This window comes from Rhinopithecus bieti, unplaced genomic scaffold, assembly GCF_001698545.2.
Source record: "Rhinopithecus bieti isolate Rb0 unplaced genomic scaffold, ASM169854v2 scaffold_9690, whole genome shotgun sequence".
Taxonomy (NCBI): domain Eukaryota; kingdom Metazoa; phylum Chordata; class Mammalia; order Primates; family Cercopithecidae; genus Rhinopithecus; species Rhinopithecus bieti.
This window is the reverse complement of record NW_016806622.1, coordinates 1,452,669-1,478,567: the sequence shown is the minus strand read 5'-3', so window position 1 is coordinate 1,478,567 and position 25,899 is coordinate 1,452,669. Positions and strand designations below refer to the sequence as shown.

General features: G+C 40.1%; 2 protein-coding genes across 10 annotated transcripts in view; both read right to left on the bottom strand.

Moving 5' to 3' along the window:
• The window catches only part of SLC9B2 (solute carrier family 9 member B2), a 67,036-nt gene extending 64,910 nt beyond the window's left edge, over positions 1-2,126 (bottom strand). For 5 of the 9 annotated variants that reach the window (XR_001886556.1, XM_017877071.1, XM_017877073.1 and 2 more), the window contains exon 1: positions 1,024-1,745. Coding sequence is in view for 1 of the 9 variants with exons in the window: in XM_017877076.1 (XP_017732565.1) it covers positions 1,024-1,066 (43 nt within the window). In the remaining 8 variants the exon portion in view is untranslated. Of the gene's footprint in view, positions 1-1,023; positions 1,746-1,991 lie in introns of those variants that run through there. The other 4 variants (XM_017877074.1, XM_017877069.1, XM_017877070.1 and 1 more) reach the window with 4 other exon arrangements.
• A 2,441-nt stretch (positions 2,127-4,567) lies between these two features.
• On the bottom strand, positions 4,568-25,162 carry BDH2 (3-hydroxybutyrate dehydrogenase 2). Its single transcript, XM_017877068.1, has 10 exons — positions 25,041-25,162; positions 21,454-21,545; positions 20,504-20,582; positions 18,091-18,187; positions 16,818-16,926; positions 12,098-12,158; positions 10,968-11,081; positions 7,986-8,044; positions 7,195-7,287; positions 4,568-4,886 (listed from the first exon to the last, which is right to left on the bottom strand). The coding sequence occupies exons 2-10, from the start codon at positions 21,523-21,525 to the stop codon at positions 4,833-4,835; spliced, it is 738 nt and encodes a 245-aa protein (XP_017732557.1). The 5' UTR covers positions 21,526-21,545; positions 25,041-25,162; the 3' UTR covers positions 4,568-4,832.
• Between the last annotated feature and the right edge of the window lie 737 nt (positions 25,163-25,899).

The window sequence follows — 25,899 nt, the reverse complement described above, 5'->3', positions numbered from 1 at the left end:
TCAAGCGATTCTCCTGCCTCAGCCTCCGGAATAGCTGGGATTATGGGCATGCACCACAATGCCCAGCTAATTTTTACATTTTTAGTAGAGATGGGGTTTCATCATAGTGGCTAGGCTGGTCTTGAACGCCTGACCTCGGGTGATATACCCACCTCAGCCTCCCAAAGCCTTAACAAGTTTCTATGGTGTGCTGGGCACAAGAGTAACAAAGATGACCAAGATGCAGTCTGCCCTTTAAGGGAGGGTCAGAGACTGATGCGTATTTACCAAAATCGTTTACTCTTCTGCCTGGGTCCATAGTACATTTCCAGTCTCCCTTGCAGGTCAGTGTGGCACGTGACTGAAGTCTGGTCAATGGGATGTGGACATAAATAGTATGTGATTTCCAGTCCTCACCCATAAGAAACAATCCTCATGCAACCCTCTAATAGCTTTTCTTTTTCTGTCCGTTGCCTGGAAACTAAGGACTCCAAGGTCTTAGGGGATGGCAAAGCCATAATATAAAAGGAGTTTTCGTTCCTGAATAATTGAGTAGAAGGCCACGGAAACTAAGGACTCCAAGGTCTTAGGGGATGGCAAAGTCATAATATAAAAGGAGTTTGGGTTCCTGAATAATTGAGTAGAAGGCCAACAGCTGAACACGTGAATGGACTTGACATGAACGAGAAATAAGCCTGAACTATGTTTAGTTACTGAGATTTTGTACTTTATCTCTTACAGCAGCTACTGCTGTCTTAAGGTTATATTCTTCAGTCAACAGCATTTGATGATTCTTAGCACCTCGAGGATGCTAACTCAGTCCACAAAGGCAACATCCTCTGGTTAATCTGAGAACTGAAATAAAAGCAAGCAAGAAAAACCCACGCCAACACCTGACAACAGTAAACAGACACGCGCGCGTCACCGGGTGTATAAACAGAAAAGGCTGGGCCCTCGCTCGCGTCTCCGGCTCAGCAGGCCTACAGGGTCCCCGCCGCGGACGCGGGGTTTATTTTTACCCTTAGTGTCTCTGGGGCCTCTCACCTGGCAGTCTCCGGCGGAGTCGACCAGGTTCCGTCTGAACCATTAGGAAAGGGGCCGCTGGGGAGGCAGCGGAGCCTGGTCTAGCCACCGCGCTCTGGGATTCCCGGTTCGCGCATCGTCCCAAGCAGAGCCGGGAAACTGCGGTGACTGCAGATAACCGGCCTCAGGGCGCTGCACCGCGTGTAGGCGGCCCCGCCTTTCGCATATACCCGCGGGGCGACTCCGCGCCGGGAGGTCCGACCCGTCGGCTCCCGTACAGGCTCTGGAGTAAGCGTGGGCTGGACCGGGGCCCGCAGCGGCAGCCCAGTGTGCCCTCCGCCGGGTTTCGGGTCGGGCGGCGCGGGTGCAGAGCCGCGTGCGATGCCGGGGGCGCATGGCTTCCCCCGGAAAGGTGGTGCCAGGCCGACCACGTACCGGCCTACGTCCCGGGGCCTCAAGCGGCACCGCGCGGCCTTTCAGCTGCTTATCCTCATTGGGTGGGTCCTCAGGCTTCTGCGGCCAGGACCAGCGAGCTCCCGGGGAAGCTTCCCAGAAAGCTTACCCAGAGAGCGCAGACCCAGGCGCCGAGTCTTCCCGGAGATGACGAGACCCCGCCCGAGGAGCACAGCGCAGGCTCCTCGGGACTCCGCGGCGCAGGCCGGGCAGCCCATTGCTTGTTTTATCGTTCCCGAAACCAACCTCTAAGTTGTTTATCAGTCCTCCACCTTTTAGTTGTACTTCTTAGAAGTGTCTTCTCAGCTGCGGTGGGAAGATAGGATTCTTTCTTAAAGTGACCAATTAAATGGCGGGATAAAAGACTTGTTCTGCCCCCCCTTTATCGCTTAACAACTGCCCTTCTTGCTGTATTTTAGATTTTTAACGCTTCTAACAGCAGTGTGATTCTATTTCATTTAATTCTCATTTTATGTTTGTGTCTTCCTTTTCTCTGTATTTCCTCTTGTGTGTGTGAAGACGCGCGCACCCCTTACCTGTTTTTCACTCCTGTAAGCAAGTGCCAATCTTAATCACCGCTTTTCAAGCAAGGGAGATTATCCTCAAATTGCTCCACCAGACAGAAACCATTCATTCTTGTCTCTCAGGTCCTGTTTTGTGATGAACCTATTGGAAAGGTTCCATCCAATACCCTTCTTCAGATCATCTGAAATGATTATTTTCCTAAACTGAACTCTTCCTCTCCTAAAGCTTGCAAAAATTTCTAGTGACATTCAGTTTCCTCTTACCACAGGAATGACATACATTTTTCCTTTTAGTCATATGTACTTCATTAATATATCACCTGATTTGATTAACATGACTTTGGAGAAGATTGAATTTTTTGTCTAGATTTTACTTCGTTTTTATGGCTGATAGTGTTTATAAAAATGTTTTATAGTTTATGGTCAGCTCTGAGAAAGACTAACTCAGGTCATTTGTTAATGTTGGAGCCCATTTTATAGGATTTATTGTGCATTTATTTAAAATTCATTTGTTCATATCTATACATATACATGTATACCTGCTCACAGCGTAAAGTATATCATGACATACTTACAAGAGTCAGTGTTCTATGAATTCACTGGAGAAGTTACAGCATTTTGATTATGATACACGAAAAGAAACCGAAGTCATTTAACTTAACTCCTTAATTTCATAAACCAGAAAACTAAAATCCAAGATAGATTGGATGACTTGGTCTAGATCACAAATCAAAGTTATCCATAATTCAGTAGTGTAATGCCTGGTCCAAAACCTCATAGATAATCTTATAATCAATGAACTCTTTCAGAATGCTAGTCAAAATGCCCTTTTGTGTGAATTTTAATGTACCTTCATCAACTGAATGATATTCTTCCCCATACATAAGGTGTTATCTTTTCATTGTCCATTTCAAAATTTTCCTTGTTAATATTAAAGTTCTAGGAAAAAAGGCTAAGAATAACTGCACATTTATTATCTCAGTGTGCATCATACCATTTGGTCCTTTGAGGTTGCAACAAGTAAAAAACAAATATAAAACCCTTAAAAGAAAAAACTTTGCACTGACAATGTTATAGAATTATCATCCATAAATTTACTTATTTTCTTGAAAAATTATTTTCTTTAATTTCATTTGTTTCCTGTTATATGATTTATATTTAAATTTACATTTATTTATCCAGAGACTATGCCCAAATTTTATGTCTTCTTGTCTGTTATCCTGGAGTTTGGTGAAGAAATCTGTACTTAATTTAAAAAAGAAATCCCTGTAACTGAAAATATTGTCAGTTAGCTAACTATATATTTCTTAGGCCCATGTCAAGTTATCATTGCTTATTTTAATAAAGATTGTTTAGACTAAAAAATAGTATTTAATTAATAAGGGATGGCATCCGTTAAGTATAAACACTGGATTATTTTTCATAACAGATCAACAATATAGTTTTGAGGCTGAACTCTTTTACTCCTTTTACTGTAAGTTATTGAAGCCAAACTCCTTCCTACCTTAGTTCATTTATGATGGTGTAAAATCTTAAAATTAGGATCTACATACAGAACAATGCAGAATTATATAAAAATATTTGAATATTGAAAAACAAAGTGGAAATTATTATTATTATTATTCAGGTACAGGGTCTTGCTCTGTCACCCTGGAGTGCAGTGGCATGATTACAGCTCACTGCAGCCTCAAATTCTTGGGCTCAAGCAATCCTCCTGTCTTAGCCTCCCTATGTTAACCAGGCTGGTCTTGAACTCCTGGCAGCAAGTGATCCTCCTGCCCTGGCCTCCCAAATTGCAGGAATTATAGGCATGAGCTACCATGGCTAGTCCTGAAATTACTATCGTCTTCCTTAACACCCCCCCCCCCAAAAAACCCATAAGCTTCCTTTTTTCTTCATATTTACATTTTAATTATATATGCTGCAAAGGGCGATTTGTATCACCCGAGAGTCAAGTGTTGAAATCCTAACCCCCAATATGATACATTAAGAGGTAGGGCCTTTGGGAGGTAATCAGGTCACAAGGGTAGCACCCTCATGAACAGGATTAGTATCCTTATAAAAAGACAAGAGCTTGCTTTTTTTCTCTGCTCTTGCTATGTGAGGCTATAGCAAGAAGATGACCTGGCCTGGCACGGTGGCTCACGCCTGTAATCTCAGCACTTTGGGAGGTGGGGAGGCGGGAGGATCACGAGGTCAGGAGATTGAGACCATCCTGGCTAACACGGTGAAACCCTGTCTCTACTGAAAATACAGAAAAATTAGCCGGGCGTGGTGGCAGGCGCCTGTAGCCCCAGCTACTCCTATGCTGAGGCAGGAAAATGGCTTGAACCGGGTAGGCGGAGCTTGCAGTGAACCAAGATCACGCCACTGCACTCCAGTCTGGGAGACAGCGAGACTCTGTCTCAAAAAAAAAAGAAGAAGATGACCATCAGCAAACCAGGAAGTGGGCCCTAACCAGATATCATATGTGCTGGCACCTTAATCTTGCACTTCCTAGCCTCCGGACTGAAAAACTAATGTTTATTGTGTATGACACTCAGTCTATGGTAATTTGTTATAGCAGCCCAAAGTGACCGAGACAGATACTTACAAATCGAGATTTATTTTTAAAACTATTCTCTTGCTATGAGTTCAGTATTTTTATTTCTTTACAATTATTTCAGAAGAGATTACAAAGAGATTAATATACCGAAAGAATCAGACTCTTGCAAACAGTGACATCATTAAAAAGGGCTGATTTTCATTAACATGTGATTAACAGGAAAGAGATGATTGGTGAGTTTTCTTCATAACCAGGTTCACTGTGGATAGGAAGGGCCTGCCTTCCTTCCCACCACGGAGATCCTAAAATCACAAGCTCCAGCCTCCATCAATGATGACAGGGTTACCAGTTACATAAGCAGACTGCAGTGATAAACACAAGGAGACAGAACAATTAACCAGGTTTGATACAGGCTGTATTTTCAGATTTTCCTATGACTAGGATAACTAAACAATTTACTCTTGTCCTAACAGGAAACCTCACTTAAACACTTAATTCAGGGAAATCCAAATTAACGTTTGGTTGATTGAGAACTGCTGAGTGTCCTGTGATCTGGAACTAAATGGCCTTTGGCTGGTGTCTAAGCGCCTGTCACTGTTAGGTATTCGGTCTCAGAATCCCCGAATTAAGGAACGGTGATGTATAGCCATTCCCCAAATTAGGATATAGACTAAAAGTACATTTTCATTTTGAAACTCAGAACTATTCAAAACTAGCTAAGTTTTATGCCACTAATAAACTTTTGAACATAAGTGTATCAGTCATAAAATGGTCATATTAATGACCAGTTTAAAAAAAAAGACAACACGTATTTAGTTGATCAATATAAGTGGATAATTCTAGGATCTGAAGCACACTAAATGTGTTTTTAAAACTTACATGAATAATAATAATAACTATAATCTATTAAGCTATAAAAATATTCTATATTAGTTTCAGATATCCAAATCTTTATAAAGCTGAGGGATTTAAAAAATAATTACTGATTTATTCCCATAAATTTTCATGTTCTAAATAAGGCTGAAGTCATCTTTTGGTAGAAGTTTAAAATCTTCTAACTTAAAATGGATAATAAAAACTCAAACAGTCTAAATTCATCTAAAGCCTGAAACAATGGAAGAGGATGTAAGGACATCGTAATGAATAAATTTTAAGAGTTCAATATATAAAAGCTGATCATATACAGTAGGTGAACTAGGGAGTTATTAGTCACTTTACCGAAGAAATACTTCCAACTGCCCCAAGTTCTCTTAAAAGGCAAGCTCTGTTATGCATATGAACTCCTCTGTAAACCTCTAAAAAGCCAAAGGTATTTTGTAGCACATTTCAAGCCAGAACACTTCCAAATATTTTGTAACCTAAGCTCTGGCTAACTAAGGGTAATTTAGCTTATCAGCAGTACCCAAATCAAATGAGCTCTTCTGAAGATATGGATTCAGAGAAATCACAAAGGCTCATGTGCTTCTCCTTTAAACATTTGTCTGTTAATCTCCCCAGCTATTAACAATTGTTGTTAATAGTTGGGAGAAGTTCTGAGAAGAAACTGCACTGTTACGGAAACATTTCAATCCCTGTATTTGTCACATTCACCAACTATCTGGTGTGCACCAAGTTACTGGGAAGAGGAGTTATCAGTTGTTCCCTCCTCACTTCCACCTAGTCCCCTTTCCTTCCTCTTCTCACACATTACAGTTCCTTGTTCACGTAGTATTCAGAGACATAAAACGGAGGAGGAGGTTCTTGTGTTTTATACCTTATAAACATCATTTTTGCTTTCATCTTAAGCCATTTAAAAGTATACAATAGCCATTAAGGAAAAAACTGTTAAACAGATGCAAAGTGGAAGAGATTAAATTAGGAATTTCCATACACAATGACAAACAAGTAAGAATTTTTAAAAATATGTATTTATTTTGAGATGGAGTCTCGCTCTGTTGCCCAGGCTGGTGTGCAGTGGGGCAGTCTCGGCTCACTGCAGTCTCTGCCTCCCTGGCTCAAGCGATTCTCCTGCCTTAGCCTCCCGAGTAGCTGGCATCTGCCATCACACCCGGCTATTTTCTGTTTTCAGTAGAGATGGGGTTTCACCATGTTGGCCAGGCTGGTCTCAAACTCCTGAACTCAGGTGATCCGCCTGCCTCGACCTCCGAAAGTGCTGGGATTACAGGCGTGAGCCACCATGCCCGGCCATAAGTAAGAATTAATAGAGAAAAAAGAGCCAGTGGAATTCTCCCAAACAAGTCACAAGTAAAACTAAAACACCACATGCCAATTCTGTGTCCACTGAACACAAATCTGCTTATTCTTCTCCCCATTTCACTTAAAGCCCTTAAAATCCTAGAGGTTCATTTGTTTGACTTGAATTTAATCAGGGTTTCCCCAGTTATAATTTTGAAAGGAACTGTCTCTCAGAAAATTGAGCACTTTAACTTTTTTAGTCCTCCTTTTTGTTTGCTGCAAGATTTTATGTAAAGCTGAATAAGGAAGAGTTAGTGGCTCAGATCAAACTGGTCTTTCTTTGAGCAAATTAAATGAGAACTTATCCCTATCTTATAAATGTAGCATCTTAGCATATATATGCCATAAACTCTCTAAAATGATATTATTTTGATGAGCAAATTGTGGTCAAATGTGATTGAGGACAATGAACTCCTTGGGAAGAATAGCGCTTACTTCATCAGAAGCCAAATACACGCAGAGCATGGCTATTTCTTCTGCAGTTGCAAATCTTCCCGTCTTTTGTCTCTTCAGGAAATCATTCCGTGCCTGTGACCAGAGACCATACCAGACATCAGTGATGGGAGCAGCTGTATCTGCTCACCTGCATCTTCTTCAAGGAGTTAAAGGCAAGAGAATCCACTGGCTTGCTGCCTTGATGAATAATCAGCTAGGGTTATGGTGATTCTTTCGCCAAAGTTAATTGTTTGTGTTATATTAAAACCCACAGATATTGTGACAGATCAGAAAGCTAATATGAAAGGATGAAGGCATTATTTTTTTCATCTTCAAAAGTTGTGGTAAATTTTATACAGAATATAAAATTCACTGTCTTAACCATTTTAAGTGTATAGTAGTTCAATAGTGTTATGTACACTTACACTGTTGTGCCACCATCACTAGTGTCCATCTCCAGAACTCTTATTTTTATTATTATTATTTTTTCTTAGAGACAGAGTCTTGCTCTGTTGCCCAGGCTGGAGTGCGGTGTTGTGATCATACCTCACTGTTGTACCTCAAACTCCTGGGCTCAAGCGATCCCCCAACCTCAGCTTCCGCAGCAGAGCTCTTTTCATCTTACAAAATGGAACCTCTCTACTCATTAAGCATTAACTACTCATTTCCCTCCTTCCAAGCCCCTGGCAACTACCATTTCACTTTCTGTCTCTATAAATTTGTCTGCTATAGGGATGGAAGAGGGTATTTATTAACCAAAGGTTTAAATACATTTTAAATGCTAGATATACCTCTTCAGGATTTCCTCTGGCTTGTATTCTTTCTTGTAGAGATGGGGTATCAACCGTTCCTAAATCAAAGGGGGATATTCAGCTTGGTTACTCACTTAAACTGAAAAAGAAATCAACAACTAAACTTCCTTTCCATATGATACAACAATCAGTGAGATTCTTCTCCTTGACTTAAAATGACAACTTTACATCTGCCTGCCTGAGGTCTCTTATTTAATAGGCTTATAACTTCTTCAATAACATTTCTATGGTTTTAAAAATACAGACTATGATTCTTTGTGACACTATGTAGGGACACTGGATGAATCACCCAGCATTCTCAAGGACACATATTTTAGTCACATTGCATTTATATGATGCTATATGGATTTTAAATACTTATATATATATATTATATCAGCTAACTCTCACAATAAGCCTGAGATGTAGATAAAACTGTACAAGCACTTTGCCAGCTTAAGGAGCCAGTTTGCCTCAATGATCTCAAAACCATTCTTTGCTGTCAAGTTCACTGTGGGATCTTTGGGGACAATCCCATGGCTATCACAGTCCTTGCCAATTCAGGTGGCACTAAATTTTTCTTAGCACCTTGCCTATTTTCATTGTTTCAAATTCCAACTTTTAACCACAGTTTCAAGTTTTTAATCAAAATATAATTTAATATAATTTAAAGTTATTTTACTTTAAAAAAGAAAATAAGAACAACACTAACATTTTAAAATTCCACTTAGTTTATGGTCTCCTAGAGCAAGTTACCCAGACTTTTTTGTTAACTGACATAAACTGTACATTCTCTGTAGAGGGCCCTTTTCTCAGACTAAAGAGTACTCTGGCAAATAATGTGATCTTTCCGAGGCGGTAACAAATGGTTTTACAGTCATACTTCACCCTTAGATCATGTTCTTGAGAGTACCATAGATTTGATCTTTGTTCAGAAAACATTTCTTAATTTTAGCATCATTTGCTATTTTTTCTGATGAAGCAGGAAATCTTCAAAATCAGAAAGCCTGACTCCGTTTTGGAACCCCCTCTGTAGGTTGGTTATCTGTCTCTTGTCACATTTTACTATAAGTGGCCAGCACTTTCAAGACTCTGGGTAGAAATCACCTTAGCTAGATCACCCAGTTCATTAGTAACATCTTCTGCCTTCACACTACAGGCAACAGTGTTGATGTACTTTCTGAAACTGTATGACAAAGATCCTCTTTTATCTAATTTTCAATAATATTTTCCTCACTTACCTCAATAGCCTCCTTGAAGTCCACAGTTTTACCAACAGTGTGCACCTCAAGCTTTCACTAACAGTCTCTTCAGAATCCTTACAGCTTTAACAGCTTTCTCCCTCTGAGGTAAATGAACAGCATGTCTTACATATGACTGGTACTAATGGCTATTAAATAAGAACTGTAGAGCCAGCCCATGCCTTTAGAGGATTCCAATGTCACTGGGTTCAGCTGTGTCCATGGCACAGACATACTATGCCAGGGTCTACACAAGTCTGGCTGGAGATTTGTGACTATACAACCATCAGCAGCATCTCAGACATACTCAGCCCTCCTCAAGTTTTCTTCTGTGATCGGTTCACTGAGTCACAGCTAGTTCCTTGTTCCAAAGAGTTTGATAACATATTTTCCAATCTTCTAATAAGTCCAGTTGCTGAAACAACCACATTTTCCAAATCATTTTACCATTTATTCCACTGGGTAAATGGCACAAGAATAGCTACACTCAAGTATCACCAGGATGTACATCAAAACCCAGTGAAATGATCTCTCATGTATTCTTCTTTTTCTTAGCATTACCTATGTTTACATTTCTGTTCCAAGAAAAATAAAACAGAACATCTCAATTGCTGAAATTCTGTAGCTTGGGGGATGTTTAGTTTTCCCTCTTTAAGTCAGTGGGTTTCAACTGAAGATTCAATCAGAATCTCCTGTGGGACTTTCTAAACACCACAATTCTCTCCATGAACTCCTTCCCTAAATTCTGGCACGCCCTTCAGGTTTGAAAGGTCCCCAGGTCATATTGAAATGTTTCCCTTTCACACACCATCCACCATATCAATTGTGCACTACTGAGGGAAACCTTGGTCCTGGATATGCAATAATTTCTTTTTGAAGAATATTATAATCCTTATTAGATACCTTATGTTCCTTTTAGATTGGTAGAAATGGGTAAAAGTACGTATCAATTTAATAAATACATCTATGGTTATTGTGAAAATGAGACACACCCATGGTTAAGAAAATGAAAGTTCTGCTTTTCTTCTTTCCTTTGTGTGAGGGATTGGCACACCTTTCTTGGTAAAGAGGCAGATAAAAAATATTTATAACTTTGAGAGTCATTTTATCTGTTGCAATTGTTATACTAAACTCGGCCTTCGTAGCATGAAAACAGCCATAGACAATAACATAAGCAAATTGGGTGTGGAAGTGTTTCAGTAAAACTTTGCTTACAAAACAGGTGGTGACCCAGATGTGGCCCATAGGCCATGGTTTGCTGGCCCCCTTTTTATAGCATAAAGGAAGATTAATGCCTCCTTTTTATTTATAGGCCACCTCAGTGTTTGAAATGATTTTAGTGGATCTTTGTGTTTTGGAAGACTCCCCTTACTGTTTCCCTGCTGTCCTGTGAGTGTGGTCTATTTTCATCTTTCCCTTGACATCTTTCCCCTGAAAAGGTCAACCCTGGTCTGCTTCCCAACAGCAAGCCTGGCCAACTATGTCTCTTAGCCACTTGCTTCTGAATTGTCCAACACATTGAAGCCTTTTGCATCTGTGGCTCATTCCCAGTGGCTTAGGATCTCCGTCTCAACTTACAACTGTAGTGTTATCTTAATAAGCCCAGCCCTCACCCCCTTTTTCTGAACTTTTTCCCAGAATACAATATAACATGTGGCAAATAAACTTTTATAGATATCTTTCACGGTGGCAAACACAGTGTCAGAAGGCCAAGTTCACAGCCCTGCAGTGCCTTACTCACCTGGGCACACGCAGTTGCACCTGATGCCCTGCTGGATGAAATCTGCAGCCACAGATTTTGTGAGGCCAATCACGGCTGCCTTGGTTGTGCTGTATACACATCTGTTCACAACTCCTGAGGGTGGAGGAAAGGTTCAACAATTGAAGGAATAAAAAATGTATTTTCCTTTAGAAAGGTAGCACAAATAAGTTTTCCCAGTAGCCATTTTCATGCTTTCTCCCACATTCCTCCCCTTTTAAAAAGATTGATATCAGATTTTTTTCTTTTAATAGTCAGTTTCTGGATCTAGGGAAATAATATCAGTATAGGCACAACTTAATTGAGACTTAATTGAAATTCTGAACTTATTTAACATTGGTAGTCTTAGTTTCTCACCATCAGTTGCCATAACTCTTAGGCAGATTCCCAAAGAAAATAAAGATTAATAACAAAACAAAACAGTAAAACAGGAGACCTAAGCACTTCTTTTCATTCCTCTCTTCTGTATGTTGAATATGTGTATCCTTGCAAAGAGAAGAAATGTTATCTCAGCAGTAACTATTTCATTTTAAACTCACAGATCCAACTATGCCAGATTGTGACATAATCCACATTTTACACTGCTGCCCTTGTCCTTCAACTTGACTTCTCGCTGATGGCTCAGATCAACTGTCTTTGTGAAGCATTCCACAAACTCACAGGCAGTTATTTCCCTGTATTTTGACAGCGCTTTGTACAAACCTCTGTTATATATCATCACACTGGAGAAGTTGATGTTTGCTGCCTTGCTCCTAGTTTTGGACTGTGAATTCTTTTAGGTGCAGAGCACATACTGGTGCTCAATACACTATTTTAAATTAATTAAATGTTAAATGTTTCTTTCTCCCAGTTTGATGTTCATTTCCATATCCCTTAGAAAGAATAAAAGGGAGGGCAAAAAACCCCCCACATTTTAATTTAACTTTACCACTGGCTCACATCTAGAGCAAAAGATCTGTGATTAAGGAACTTAATACCAATTTTGAAAAAAGCACTTTTGAAATTATTTCAGTACTTGAAATTATGATCTCTGCTATGCCTGTTCCCAAACGCAGAGCTTTTAATGATGTGTGTGTATGAGCATTGCAGTCCTCAGAGGGAGACAGACCCACCTTTGATGCTGGAAGCCACAGAAGACATGTTGATAATATTGCCAGATTTCTGAGCAAGCATCTGCCAAAACAAAACAAATACAAAAAAAAAAAAAAAAAAAATCCACTTCATGTGCTAAAATACTACCTTTTAAAAAGATTTGCATTTTCTTAGGGTTTGCAGAATGAATTTAATTACTGTATTAGCTAGTCACATTAAACAGTATTAAGCAGTCTTGACAGTGAACCCAAAACACCTCATCAGCTATTGCTGGGAAATGATGGCAATGTGACCGCACTCACTGGCATTTCTCAGGGAGATTACCACCTTCCCATGGTACAAGAATGTCAGCAAGACTACGAATGAATGCTGACTTAAATGAAATGCAAATAAATGTTGTTATTATGTGTTACTGATGTTGGGAAACTTACTCCATTCAACACATATTTTTTTAATACCTACTGAGGCCAGGTATTGTGCTAGGTCCAGGAGATTACTGCCTACAGGAGGCAACCAGTCTGGTTAGTGGTTGACATAATCCACATCCAGCGATAGCAGAGACCTCCACAGAGATCTAACAGCAGGGTGAGGGCAGAAAGGGAGCAGTTCAGGCTAGGCGACACTCAGAGGGGACCTCCTGAGGGGGACGGATACAGGCTGAATTTTGAACACTAGAGTATTAGTCAGAAAAATAGAAGAAAAGGATGTTTTGAGGAGTGGGTACACAGGTATAAAGTTTCCATCGGGAACTGGGAGGAGGGGCTGGGTCTGGCTGGAATGCAGGGTATAGAAGTAATGATGCTGCAGAGGTCAACAAGGGCTGAATTTAGAACCTGGGTCTTACCCTGAAGGCAATGCAGTGACATTGAAGGGTTTAAAGCAGAGGAGGAGTGGCATGTTCAGACTTAGGGATTACAAGGATTACTCTGGTGCCCAGAGACTAGTGGAAGCTGATGCAGGGTTCAGGAAAGAGTGATAAAGGTGGAGCTGCAGAAATGTCTATGGGTAGCTGAGGAGGAGAGGGCTGAGGCAGGATGGGCAGGACCTGGTAGATGGTTGCTGCAGGGAGGGCGGGCCTCACCAATTTAGGGCAATGTTTCCTAAGAACACCTTCTTCAGAATTCCCCCACTGAAGTGTGAATTTATTAAGATGAGGGTCTTTGGCTCTTTTGTCCTCCTAGACAGTGTACACAGTAGGCAGTCAATAAATGTGGATGAATCAGAATCTCCTGAGGTGCTAGTTTAAAACACAGATTGCTGGGCCCTGTCCTTTACCTGAATAAATATATAATAAATAAAACTGTTACAAATTTAAAAATGTTTTCAAACTTTACTAATTATAACATGCATATAGAAGTCTCAATAGGCAGCGTAAAGGGCCAGAGAAAAAAGTTGACTTCTGTTGGGATGAGTTTCTTGAGCAGCTTTTAGAAAAAGAGGTGTAGGAAAGGGGAAAGTGAATGATTGAATGGATCCAGGATTGGTGTGGCCAAGATGATTGATTCCTTAGGATATTCTTCTGACTTTGTTCTGAGATTTAGCTTCTAATTACCCCTAAAAACAGAATCTAAAGTAACCCCAAGGCACTTTGCTGAATAGACTAAGTGGATTCAAGGAGAGGCTGATTGTAACCCAACCAAGTTAAAGAAGACAGCAGGGGAAATAATAATGTTTAACTCAATTGTGTGTTTTACATAATAAAGAGGACCATAATGAAATGGGGTTCTCATAAAAGTATCAAAATGTTGGTCAAGTGCAATGATGTTGAAAAGTAAGCCTTAAAATTCTTCTTTCTTATCCAATTTAGCAAATAGCATTCCCCATTAAAAATACATATAGAATACATATACTCCAATTTAATACATAAAGATGGGTCATTAAGTAAGTCAATCTCTAGTCCTCTCTAGAAATGCAATATTATCTCAGGCAAAACCTTAGAATAAAGCCATCTAAGAGATGTTACTGCTGTCCCCTAACGCACTGTCCATTCAACCAAATTCAACCGAGGTCCCTCTCTGCTTCTAGAGCCCATAGTCGGTGCCTGTTCCAATGCTGCCTTCCCAGTCCAGGTCAGGAGCTGTTGTCATAGTGTCAGGCTCTCCCTGGCTCCCCATGCAATAACCCTCTCTGGCAGGCATGACTATAAAGTGAAGTGCCTGGTACATAGTACTGCTATCTAGGATTGATCTCTCAGAAGCTAAGGTAGGAGGTAGAAATACCCACTTAAGAGTCCATGGAGCTGTATCTAGTTAGTCTTACTCTGACCCAGCCCTTCCGTCTCCATTGGCCAGAGCTCAGCCCCTAACCCTAGTGAAACCTGGCCACTTGGGTCTCCAGTGGTTCCTGCTGGACTAACAACCTTGATTCATTTATTTATTTGACAAATGTTTGCTGAGCACCTCTATATGCTAAAAACTCTTTTAAGATATAGTGGGGGAGGGGGAGGCAGGAAGCAAGCAAACAAACTAACCCAAATAACAAAGATATCCCCAAATCTTTGCCCTAATGGATCTTCTCTTCTGGTGGAGCTTGGATTCTGCACTGACCTCTTCTTAAAGTATTTTCAACTTGTTCTCTGCCTTTTGACTGATCTTCCAGTCTTGGAATGCTTTCCTGTGTATCTATCCATGAACAAAAATTTCCTATGAGTGTTCCTATGTTCTGACCAGCTGACTTTCCAGATCTGCCTAGACTCCAAACCCTGGCTTCCCCTGGAAAGTTCTAACCTGGGATATGTGCGTCATAGTTAATGATACAGAGGATCCTAGATAATTATGGCTGGGAGTGATTGTGTAATCTATCATCCTTATTTTTTAGCTAAAAGAAATATGTACTGGGAGGGTACAAGTGCCATCTCTACGGCACATGGCCAATTAGGGGCAGGGTGCAGACTGCACCTAAGGACTTCTGATGACAGAGTCCAAGACCAGGATTCGATTTTGTCAGGGTCACTTTAAACAAGTGGCACTAGAACCTTCTAATACCACATCCCTGCCATTAACATCTCTTGGGATTTTTTTTTTTTTAAGCAAATCTGTGTTTTTGGCTCACATGGATCATTGTTAAGATGTTGTAAATCGCAAGCAAACTCACTAGTTTGCAAGTTAATGTTTGTATATTTTAAAAATTAACACAAGTGTACATTTCAGCTCCACTGTACTCCACACCTACTTCCTTTACTAAAATTTGTAAAGCAGTTTAGAGCCTGGTTTTGCAAATGAGTCTCATGCATGTGCAATAGTCTTAACCACAATGACCTAAGCTTTCCTCCTATACCATAGACTCTGGTCTACCCCTGTAACCTATGCAAAGGATCTGTCTTCAAAAATACGTTCGTGTTCCAAATAATATAGATTCTCATAAACTCCAAAGAGGCTAAAAACGCAACTTACATTAAAAAAAATCTGTCATAAAATTTGCTAGTTCAACATTCTGTGGGCCCACCCAAAATCCCTTCTAGGCACTAAACAAGTAGATTTTTCAAAGTTGCTTCATTACTAAGTCAGTTTCTCCAATTTTCCTGTTAATGTTCATCTGGAACCTTCTTGACATTAGGTTGAATATTCAGAGTAGAATATCAGCCCTGCTGTGCCATTAACAAAGCTCTTCTCCTGCCCTGACACGGACAGGACATCAAATCCAGCTGGGATGGAAGGGAAAGTGGTTCTTCTGCATTTCACTAGGTTCAATTTATAACCTTGAGTTGAGCTGGCTGTGTACCCAGTCTACCCCTTTCATTGTCTCAGCCTGTGCTGTCTGCTACCACTTGTTTATAAGTTCATTTGAAGTCAGGGACATATGTTGCTCATATTTATACTCCCCTAGAGCACCTTATATAATGATTCATACCAAGAGGTGCTTAATGCTAGTTTATAAAATAAAATTTAAAACATTGATGCATTGTGTGAAGGCTTGAGAATTCAAGGGAAGCAGGCCCAGGAGGAACGTTCTCTTGAGCACACACTTTCGCTCACCTGCCCAGTACCACTGTGGTTCGGATCAAAACAAGAGCGAAGGGAGAAGTTTCAGGGTAGAGAAAAGCAATGGGGTACATCCATCTTGAGAGTGTGAGCCTAAACTGAAATTCACAAAGGGGCTCAACGTCCAGGCTTCAAATCTTGGTTCTAACCATGTGCTAGTTGGGTGACCTTGAGCAAGTTGCCTAAACTCTTAGTTTCATCTTCCAAACAATGGATGAGATAATAGTACCTACCTCATAGGATTATTCCAGTCTTGTGTGCCTCCCTGCTGTTACCTCTCCTGGAATCCTCTCTCAAGCTACCTGAATGATCAGCTCTCTCACTTCTTTTGGACTGCTATGACAGTTTCACCTTCGTAGTGGAGTCCAGAGAGGCCTCATTGATATCCTAGCTTCTTTCTCTTCATTATACTTAAAACCACGCCACATATTCTGTGTCTATTTGATTACTAATTGTCCCATCTCACCCCCAATAATGGAACCTGCCTTATCGAAGGCACTTTGTTTAGTTCACTTGTGTGTCTTCTGTGCCTAGAATGGAGCCTGGTGTGTGGAAAGTGCTTAATAAATATTCCTTGAGTGGATAAGCTGGAAGGTTAAATAGATTAATTTATGTGAAATGCCTTGATATCAATGTTCAATGCATGTTAATCATTATGTTAGTTATTATCGCTCTTCAGCGCATGTGGGAATCCCCTCTGGGTGCCCAGTACGGAGACCTAAGGTGGTGCTTATCCTGGTGGTGGTGGTGGTGGTCTTACTTTAGGAAGGAATGCCTTGATCATCAGGTACATGCTGCGCACATTGAGATTCATCGAGAAGTCCCAGTCTTTCTCCCCACAATCCAGGACTGTTCCATGATGGACAAAACTAGAAGAGTGATTAAACAATGGAGGAATAACTGCCATTAAAATTTTTCTATTCCATTTGCTGATTATTTCCATTGTCACTTAGTGACTTAGACCACTGTCTCTTTCCCTTATCAAGACTAAACAATTCAAACATAGTACCACTTAGTATATCACATTAGTAAGAATCCTGACAACTTAAGCTAGAAAAGTCATCTGAAAACAAGATCCTTCTTGTTTTCCAAACAAAAGTACGGTCACTGAACATAAGAAGCTTTATGCTAATTGTGCTGGAAACATCAATGCCATTAGAAGCAAACAACAAATAAAGGAGAACAGGGCTGGGCATGGTAGCACACACCTGCAGCCTCGGCTACTTTGAAGGCTGAGGCAGGAGGACCACTTGAGCCCAGGAGTTCTAGGGTGCAGTGAGCTATGATCATTCCACTGCCCTCCAGCCTGGGGAATCCAGACAAACCCTGTCTCAAAAACAAAACAAAACAAACTCCACCCCCCCCCAAAAAAAAAAACAAGAGAGAGAGAGAGAGAGAAAAAAAAAACCATCTGCCCTGTTTGCCTATTTGATTCCTATTTCAAGAGCAACAGTGCCCTCAGATGGCACAGATTTAGAATTCTCAAGGGAAATCAAAATTGCAAGGAAAACAAGTGTCTCAACATCTCAGAACAGCAACATGATATTGCTAGTGTTCTAACATATTGAGAGATGTCAGTTTGTTGTAAGAGAGATATTAAGGCAGAACAAAACAAACCCTTAAAGTATCCTTCACTGTTTTTCAAGTTACATTTTCTGACAGAAGCTTCCTCAACATTGGAACCCTTGCTGATTTGGTCCTCTGGACCCAAATTACGTAATTAATTATAAAATATTGTTGGCTGTGACTTCCATGTACCAAAGTTCTGCCAGTTCAATCAGAATGTCAGTTTCATGACAGCAGGAACAACATGATATATTTATACATCCCCTACATGCCTGAAAATTTAATAGATGCTTAAAAACTAACTTTGCTAACTATTTTTTCATGTTTCTGGGTGTATTCTTATATGAATACACCCTTATATGAGGAAGACTATATATGAATGATTTTGCCATATTGTCAAAATTCTTTGAATGAAAGTCATAGAAAACTTTCTGTAAGGAAAGTGAAATTAAAAAGTTAGGCATTACCCAGCAACATTAAAGAGAACATCAAGTCTCTCAACTTCATTGGCAAACTGATCAATTTGTTTCTTCTTTGTGACATCAAGGACACGAGTTTGAATGCCTGAAAAATAAAACAAGAGGCACTATTCCCAAAAGTATTTAGCCTCGAAGGTTTAGCTGTTTTGAAGTGTGAACATTGCAATATCTATCCAGCTAGGCTTCATAGATTGCTGACTTTCTTACCAGGGTCTTAAGAATCTTCAGAGTCTCATTAGTAAACATAAAGTCCCATCTGGACTCCTCCAATAACCCATCCATCCCTCTTCCTTCCTCTCTGTCCATTTTCCAAGTTGAATAATAATGGTCCTTTCTGAGTAAAGGCTTTATAGTAAAGTATGACTGGTGTACATTAGATATTTCTCAGTAAGCCAGCAGTAATAACTGAAAGTGGGCTCATTTGAGCCTATCCTTCCCCTGCCAGAGACTAGGTTGCTGGTACCTATACAGTAATGCAGAATTTTGTCTGAGTGAGGGGTGGAGAAGAGCAAGGGTTCTGGAATAAGAGACTGTTTCTATTTGTGAGCTTCCCCTTTATATCATTTCCATTATTTATTAGAAATGACTCTGTTATTCAAAGGTATCCAGTCAAATACATGTATTTCTGGACTAAACTGCAAGGAGAAGAAATGAGGGGGTCAGAAGAAGGGATGACACACTTGAAGGCTAGACATGAGAGATCTGGCATGGCTGGAGCCTGAGAGATACACCGTCTACTAGTTACTGAGAAACTCTGAAGAATGTCTAACAAAAGCAGCAGTCATCATTATAAATATATACACATATTATTTATAATGTGCATAATATATTATAATATATAGTAATATAATTTATAAGATATACAATGTGTTAATATGCATACATATAATATGTAATATATGTATAATATGTATATATATTTATAATTAAATAATATATTATAAATAGATATGTATATGGTTTAATTTTGGGGAATATAGAAAGAAAAGATTAATAAAGAAAGGGAAGATGAAATTTTGTTTCAGAACACTTCCTTATCTCTGTGGCTTTCCCAGTGCATGCGGCTTCACTTTGACTTGTTGGGAATTATAATTCAACATATTTCCAATTCGACTTAACTAATTCAGGGAACTAATTTGCTGTTTGATTATGTAACGCTGTTGTATTTTGCTGGAAGGTTAACTTCAAAAGGTTCTCGGTTCTGAATGCTTTGGGTAAAGGTAAACTGTAATTAAAATCGCCTTGATGTTGGAGTTTGGTTCAGTGGGGGAAGAAGTGGTGGTGGCACCACACTAATAATCTGGGGAATCTCTTATGGATTTCTCATGATATGTGTGATTTTAGGGCTGAGGCTTCTCCAGTAAGCGGTAACTACCAGCCAGCATGTGCTATGAGCAGCTTGAAATGGCAGGCCAGTCTGAAAAGAAATGTGCGCACAGTATGAAAATACACATGAATTTTAAAGATTTAGTATGAAAATATTGTAGATGTTGGTCAAAGGGTACACTCTTGCAGTTATAAGACTTAAAGTCAGTACATGTGAGCTATTATTATTAAGAAATGTAGCTGTATACTCAAAATTGCTAAAGAGAGGTAATCTCTACATATTCTCAGGCACACACACACAGAGGTAACTAAATGAGGTAATAGCTATGTTAATTACGCTTGACTATAATAATCATTTCCAACAAGGTATTTTATCACATAATATGAAAACCATGTTGAACATCTTGAATATATGCAATTTTTATTTCTCAATTATACCGTCAAAGAAGAGAAAATTAGAGAAAAGCTGCAAGAAACTAATGATTGAAGTTGTAAGAAACTTCTAATAATTTTTAAATAAAAAATTTAGTAAGAAAAAATTAAAATGTTCCATTAATTTTTTAACTTGCGTGCATGTTGAGATTGTATTTTAGATATATTGGATAAAATAAAATATAGTATTAAATTAACTTTCACTTGTTTCTTTTTACTTTTTTAATGTGGATACTAGAAGATTTAAAATTACACATGCGGCTCACATCATGTTACTATTGGACAGGGCTATCCTAGAGGAGGAGGGCACAGAAGTGAAAAACTTCATCAAAAGTTAACCTAACAACTAGTAACTTTTCACAATTTTCACATGTAAGTTTGTAATTAGGAACTGAATCCCTCAATGTGTTGGCTAAATAAAGGATTTTTAAATTATTCGTCCTCAGATTTTTTTTATGCATGTAAGTACACAGATTTTTGTCCGTAGGTTCACAAAATATAGATTTCATATCAGAGTGTGAGAATCTAAAAAGCAGGGCAGTGGAGCTCAGTAGCTAAGGAATTTTGTTACAACATGTGAGTGCCATGCTTTATAATACCTTGCAGACACTGAATCCCAAGTTCAAGCTGCTGAGTTGCTTACCCGGGTACTTTTCCAGTTCCTGAAGCTTGGACTCATTAATGTCTGTGGCTATGACTTTGGCACCTTCTCTTGCAAAAGCCTAGTAGACACAAAGTACAAATACATCCTTTGTTTACTTGAATAAACTGTGCTAGTGAATGGAACATCATGCGGTCTTTTTCTCCTTTATCTTATTTTCATTGTTCTTTTCCCCATAAGATAGCTAGAATTTCAAACTATCTACTCTTACCCCTTCTCCATTGTTATTATTTTTATCATTAATTAGAACAATGTGACATACATTGTGCCTGTCATCTGACTTAGTTCTTTTAAGTAGTATCAAACAAAATAACGTTTTTTAAAACATGACAGCTGTTTTTAATACTCTCAAAATACTGATCTTCTATAATGAGACTATATCATTTCTGAGTTTGAGTTACTGAACTCCAGATAATAAGATAACAATTGGTTGTTTCAACACTTTTCCTACCAAGAGTATGCTAGTGCTTTCATAAATGTCAAACGATACCCTGCCATTATACTTAAGGTACAATATTAGCTCAAGTGGGGTACATAATGTGACAGAAATTGATATAAATCAGGAGACAAAGGTAACCTGTCTTATAACTCTGGAGTCACATATCTAAACTGACACAATTTCAGAAAGCTGTGTAACCCTGTTGGCTGTCTGTAGCAAATTTATTATGATGCAGAGAAACTGAAGCAGAGAAATTTCTCAGAGTTATCAGTGATGTCAAGTACTAAACATGAGGTATTCATTCCTTTATCTGCCTGGGGTCAGGAGTAGGGAACTATTTATTTATTTGCTTATTTTTATAACTTAAGACAGCATAAGCACAAAAGTAAAACAAAAAAGCAGAGCAGAAGTAAACAACCATAGCATCAGTCCACATAATTCAGTATGTCAAGAGTTAGTAGGCAAACAACAAAGATAGTAACTTATAACTTACTAAGGCAGCTGCTTGGCCAATCCCCTGAGCAGCGGCTGTCAGGATGATGACTTTCCCATCAAGTCGACCCATAATGGAACCTGTGGTTTAATCTAAAGACATGTGTGTTTAATGGGTTATACTGTAGAACATGGTCTTGAGCAGGCAGTAACATCTAGAATGAATATTTCAGTGTGTTCTTTTAAGAATAATTTAGTGAGTTCCTTCAGGAACTTGATGACAGCACCTCTGTGCAAGTAGTCCCATCATCTGAATTCTTCCAGAATGTTTCCTCTACATACATAGCTTTGTATATCAAACACATTTAGCATAACCCACTGAAGTGATGACTGGTGACAGACATTGGCCTTTTTTTTTTTTTTTTTTTGAGATGGAGTTCCGCTCTTGTCACCCAGGCTGGAGTGTAATGGCGTGATCTCGGCTCACTGCAACCTCTGCCTCTCAGGTTCAAGCAATTCTCCTGCCTCAGCCTCCTGAGTAGCTGGGATTACAGATGCCTGCCACCATGCCCAGCCAATTTCTGTATTTTTTATAAAGACGGGGTTTCACCATGTTGGTCAGACTGGTGTCAAACTCCTGACCTCAGGCGATCCACCCACCTCGGCCTTCCAGAGTGCTGGGATTCCAGGCGTGAGCCACCGCACCCAGCCCAGACATTGCACTTTAACCTACCTCAGCCTTCAGTACCTGGAGAGGACAGCCTCTGGTGCCGACATTATTCACTACCACCATCATTCTCTCCATGACCCCTGCACACATTACTCTGGCATTATTTGTGTCCTTAATACTCAGGGCTGCTTTTTGATTTCTCTTCCATAAACTTGTTGAGGTTTGCACTATCAATTGCTTACGGTTTTTTTATTGTCTCTTGAAAAGATTTCATAGTTGGTCTCAGATATTCATTGAACAAAAAGGATGGAAAAATCAAATCACATCCAATACTCCCATTTTACAGAAGGGGAAACTGCTGAAACCTGCCCAATGTCACAGAGCCAGTCAATGGGAAAGCCAGAACTAAGACTTCCTGACGCTTTTGCTATGGGAACAGTCCAGCCCACAATGCTGCTGATCCTCTTATAAAGTTTAAGCTTGCAGTAGTAACACATTAACAGGCATAATCAGTAATTTCTAAAAGATTGAGAAACACTGACACAGGGGCTTATGTGCATGAGATATTTCGCTAGTGCTTGGATTGTAGATCACAAGGTGACAGAAAGAGCTAGTGGTGAGGCTGGGGGTGGAGAAGAGTCAAATGACCATCAAAAGAGGCTGTCTTCAAGGACACAAGCTCAAAGTGTTGCCGGGTTCTGTCATTAATGTGTGCCTCTGACCTCATATGAACTCACAAAGTGGCTGCTTTGTCCAAGGCATCATATCCACATTTCAGGCAAAAAGAAAGGGAGGAACAAAAGTCAAAAGGCTTTCAGAGAGGCCTCACCTTTCTACTTAAGAAGGAAACCGTCTTAGAAATTCCCACCTGCAGTTCATTTGCCAGATCTATGATACTTGGCCACTCCTAGCTGCAAAGAGGTTGGGAAGTTGGGACTTTTGTTTTCAGCTTCGATAAAGTGAGGAACAGGGGAAAGCGAGTTGGTGTTGATGAACCAACTTACAATACATGCACAACTAGCCTACACAATCACTCTGCTCCATTATCTGCCTGATTTTGTACAGGTTGATAGCCTTGCCTGGAGGGCTTCTATTATCTAGTCCGTTCTCTTTGAACTTATCACAGTTCTCTCTTTAGCCAAACTTTTTTTCTTTTCTTTTTTTTAAATACCCAATATGCTCTTCCATTTCAAACCTCCACACTTGGTCCAATGTCCACATGGTGAAGGGCAGGTTACTCCTTGTCTACTCCTATAGGCAACAGCCACTGAAGGATTTATAGAAAGGGTGTGACGTGATCAGATTCGTATTTTGGAAGGACTGCTGTGGAGAACATACCTGGACAGGAGCATGGTGTGCCATTAGGAGGCTTCTAGGGTTATCTAGGGGGTCGCTGGTGAAATAGCAGGCTGGAGAAAATAGCAGGGATGGAGAGATATGTGGATTGCAGAAGTGTTTCAGAGATAAGAGGCAGGGCCTGATCACCAATGGGGCTAATTTCAAAGAAAGGAGATTTCCCAAGTGTTTTACAGCTATGAATTCAAACCTAGGCCTTCTTGTTGCAGGTCCAAGGGAAGATCTCATGGAATTGTCTCATGGTACTCAAAGCCCTGAGGGCCTCTCTAAATCCTCACTGTGGCACCATAAGCCTGTGCCTTGCAGACTGCTGACCCCAGGAAGTAATGGACAATGAGGCGCAGCTGCTGCTGCATCTCTGCGCTTGTGCTTAGGCCACCTTCTTGGGGCTGTTACAAGGCAGTGCCCGAGCATGCATGCTTACTAAGGCAGACCCATTTCTCGGAGACATAGAGCTCCTCCCCAACGGATGACTGGCTGGAGAAGCTCCTTACTACCTTGCTGAAGTTCCCTTAGACTGCACAGCTGTCTGGGATGCTTCCACTCAACCTGGCTTCCTTCTCTTCCTCCCTCGCAGGTGGACTTGCATCGAGGTCTGATGGCTCTCACAGCCTTACCTAGTTCTCTACTCATTCTCTCTCACACCAGCATTTCCCCTAATAAAATCCACGCATATTTAATTCCATCTTGGAGTCTGCTTCTTGGAAGAGCAGACTAACACAATTATGTAAGAACTGGCTCCAGGGATCAGCTGACAACTCACTGACTTCCTCTGAGTTTGTCCACATTTTTTAGGCAATGGGGAAGCTGGGCTTTAACAGTGCCTGACCTACTTTGATGCAATGAATTTTTGCTTTTTTTCTTCTTACACAAAAGATAAACTTTTGCTTTCAACATGGAATGATATACTTCAGAAAGATATACTTTATCTTTACCCTCCTTGAATCCTAAGCATGGTGTACAAAAAACTATTTTACAACACTGTCATTAGTGATATTGGGTGTATGGCCCTGTAAAACCTCCAGTCAAAGGTTTTGCTAGGAATCTTTGACACCAGAAGAAGCATTTCCAGAACCATTGCTGAAGCACAGAGCAGCCTTTCTACGCACTCTGAAAACCTCCTCTTAGCTGGCCTTCCTGCCTTTCTGGGACCAGATTTTGGGGTCAAAGCCTTAACATTTAATAAACTGTAATCTCAAACTAAAACAGATTTATTTGAGAAAACGAGTGCAAACATGGCCTGAAATGGTAAATCAAGGCATCTCTCAATATATCCAATGTGAAAACCATACACGTTGGCTTCCTTAGTCCAAAAGTTGGAATCAAAATGTTGATTTTTGATTAGCAGACACACAAACAGCATATTCAGGAAGTCATTGTTTTCAAGAGCCAGGAAGAAAAATGTTCACTTAGGATATCGTAAGAATCCTTTTTTCTTGGGCTACTTTATAAAACATACATACGACAGAGTTTCAGGCTCATTAAAAACCCATGTTTACACTGATCCAACTGCTCAGATTAATTTTGAAATAGGCAACGTGCAGAACAAAACAACATCTAAAAATTAAACCTCCCCTCTTTGCTTTCTAAAGTTTCATTTCAAAAGTATTAGGAAATCTTACTTTAAGCAGCGAGGTGATGGCGTTCTCCAGAACCCGGTGGGAGCAACAAGCTTGAGACCTTTGTAAAGAAGAAAGTCAAGTGCTTAATAAAGCATGCTGGGATTTGTAGTTTCCCTGCTTTCAGCGTTTAGTGGCTCCATCCGTGCACTTTATAAATATGTGTGCTGCCATCTAGTGGAGTTTAGGTAGAACTGTAAATTCCAAGTAGAAGGTGAAAAGTGGAAAAGCACCTTATAGCTTACTTAGGATGTGGAAATCATTTCCTTCACTTCCGTCTCTCCACTTCTCTATTTTGTTTATGCCTACTATGTGCGGTGCCAGGGTAGACAAGATTGGCTGAGCTGGAAACTGCGTGTGGAAGATAGCGGAGCAACAAAATAGAGGGACCCCAGGTCACTGAAGATCCTGGAGCCTTCTTGGCACTTGGCCTGGACTGCTTTAAAGCAGAGAAATAAAAAAAATTCCTTTGTGTTTAAGATACAGTTGTGATTTTTATTTTTTTCATGCTCAGACTATTCTAACACTAATGCACATTTAGTGGCAGAATGCCAGGAGCCTTACTACACTGGGAATGGGGTCGGGGAGAATGTGAAACTTGGATGACAGGGTGGAGGCTTAAAAGGGAACATGTTGAGTTAACAGCAAAAAACCCCAGTTTGGCTGAAGAGAACAGAGATATAAGGCCAAAAAGAAAGGACTAGATCTCATGAGCCCTCTAGGTTAGGATAGTAACATGTGCTTTATCTGTAGTGCCACTGAGCAAAGTGATTGTGTAGGCTACTTGTATATGTACTGTATAAATTGGTTTCCTCAGCACCCCTCCAACTCACTTTCCCCCTTTTTCACTTGTCAAAGTTGG

Bases quoted from the DNA above. Each gene is read 5' to 3' on its own strand.
- BDH2 (XM_017877068.1), bottom strand. From the start codon at position 21,525: ATGGGTCGACTTGATGGGAAAGTCATCATCCTGACAGCCGCTGCTCAG. The intron at 18,188-20,503 runs GTAAGCAACTCA...TTTATTTTTCAG, and splicing joins GGAACTGGAAAAGTACCCGG to GCATTCAAACTCGTGTCCTT. The intron at 8,045-10,967 runs GTGAGTAAGGCA...CCTTTGATTTAG, and splicing joins GTGCAACTGCGTGTGCCCAG to GAACGGTTGATACCCCATCT.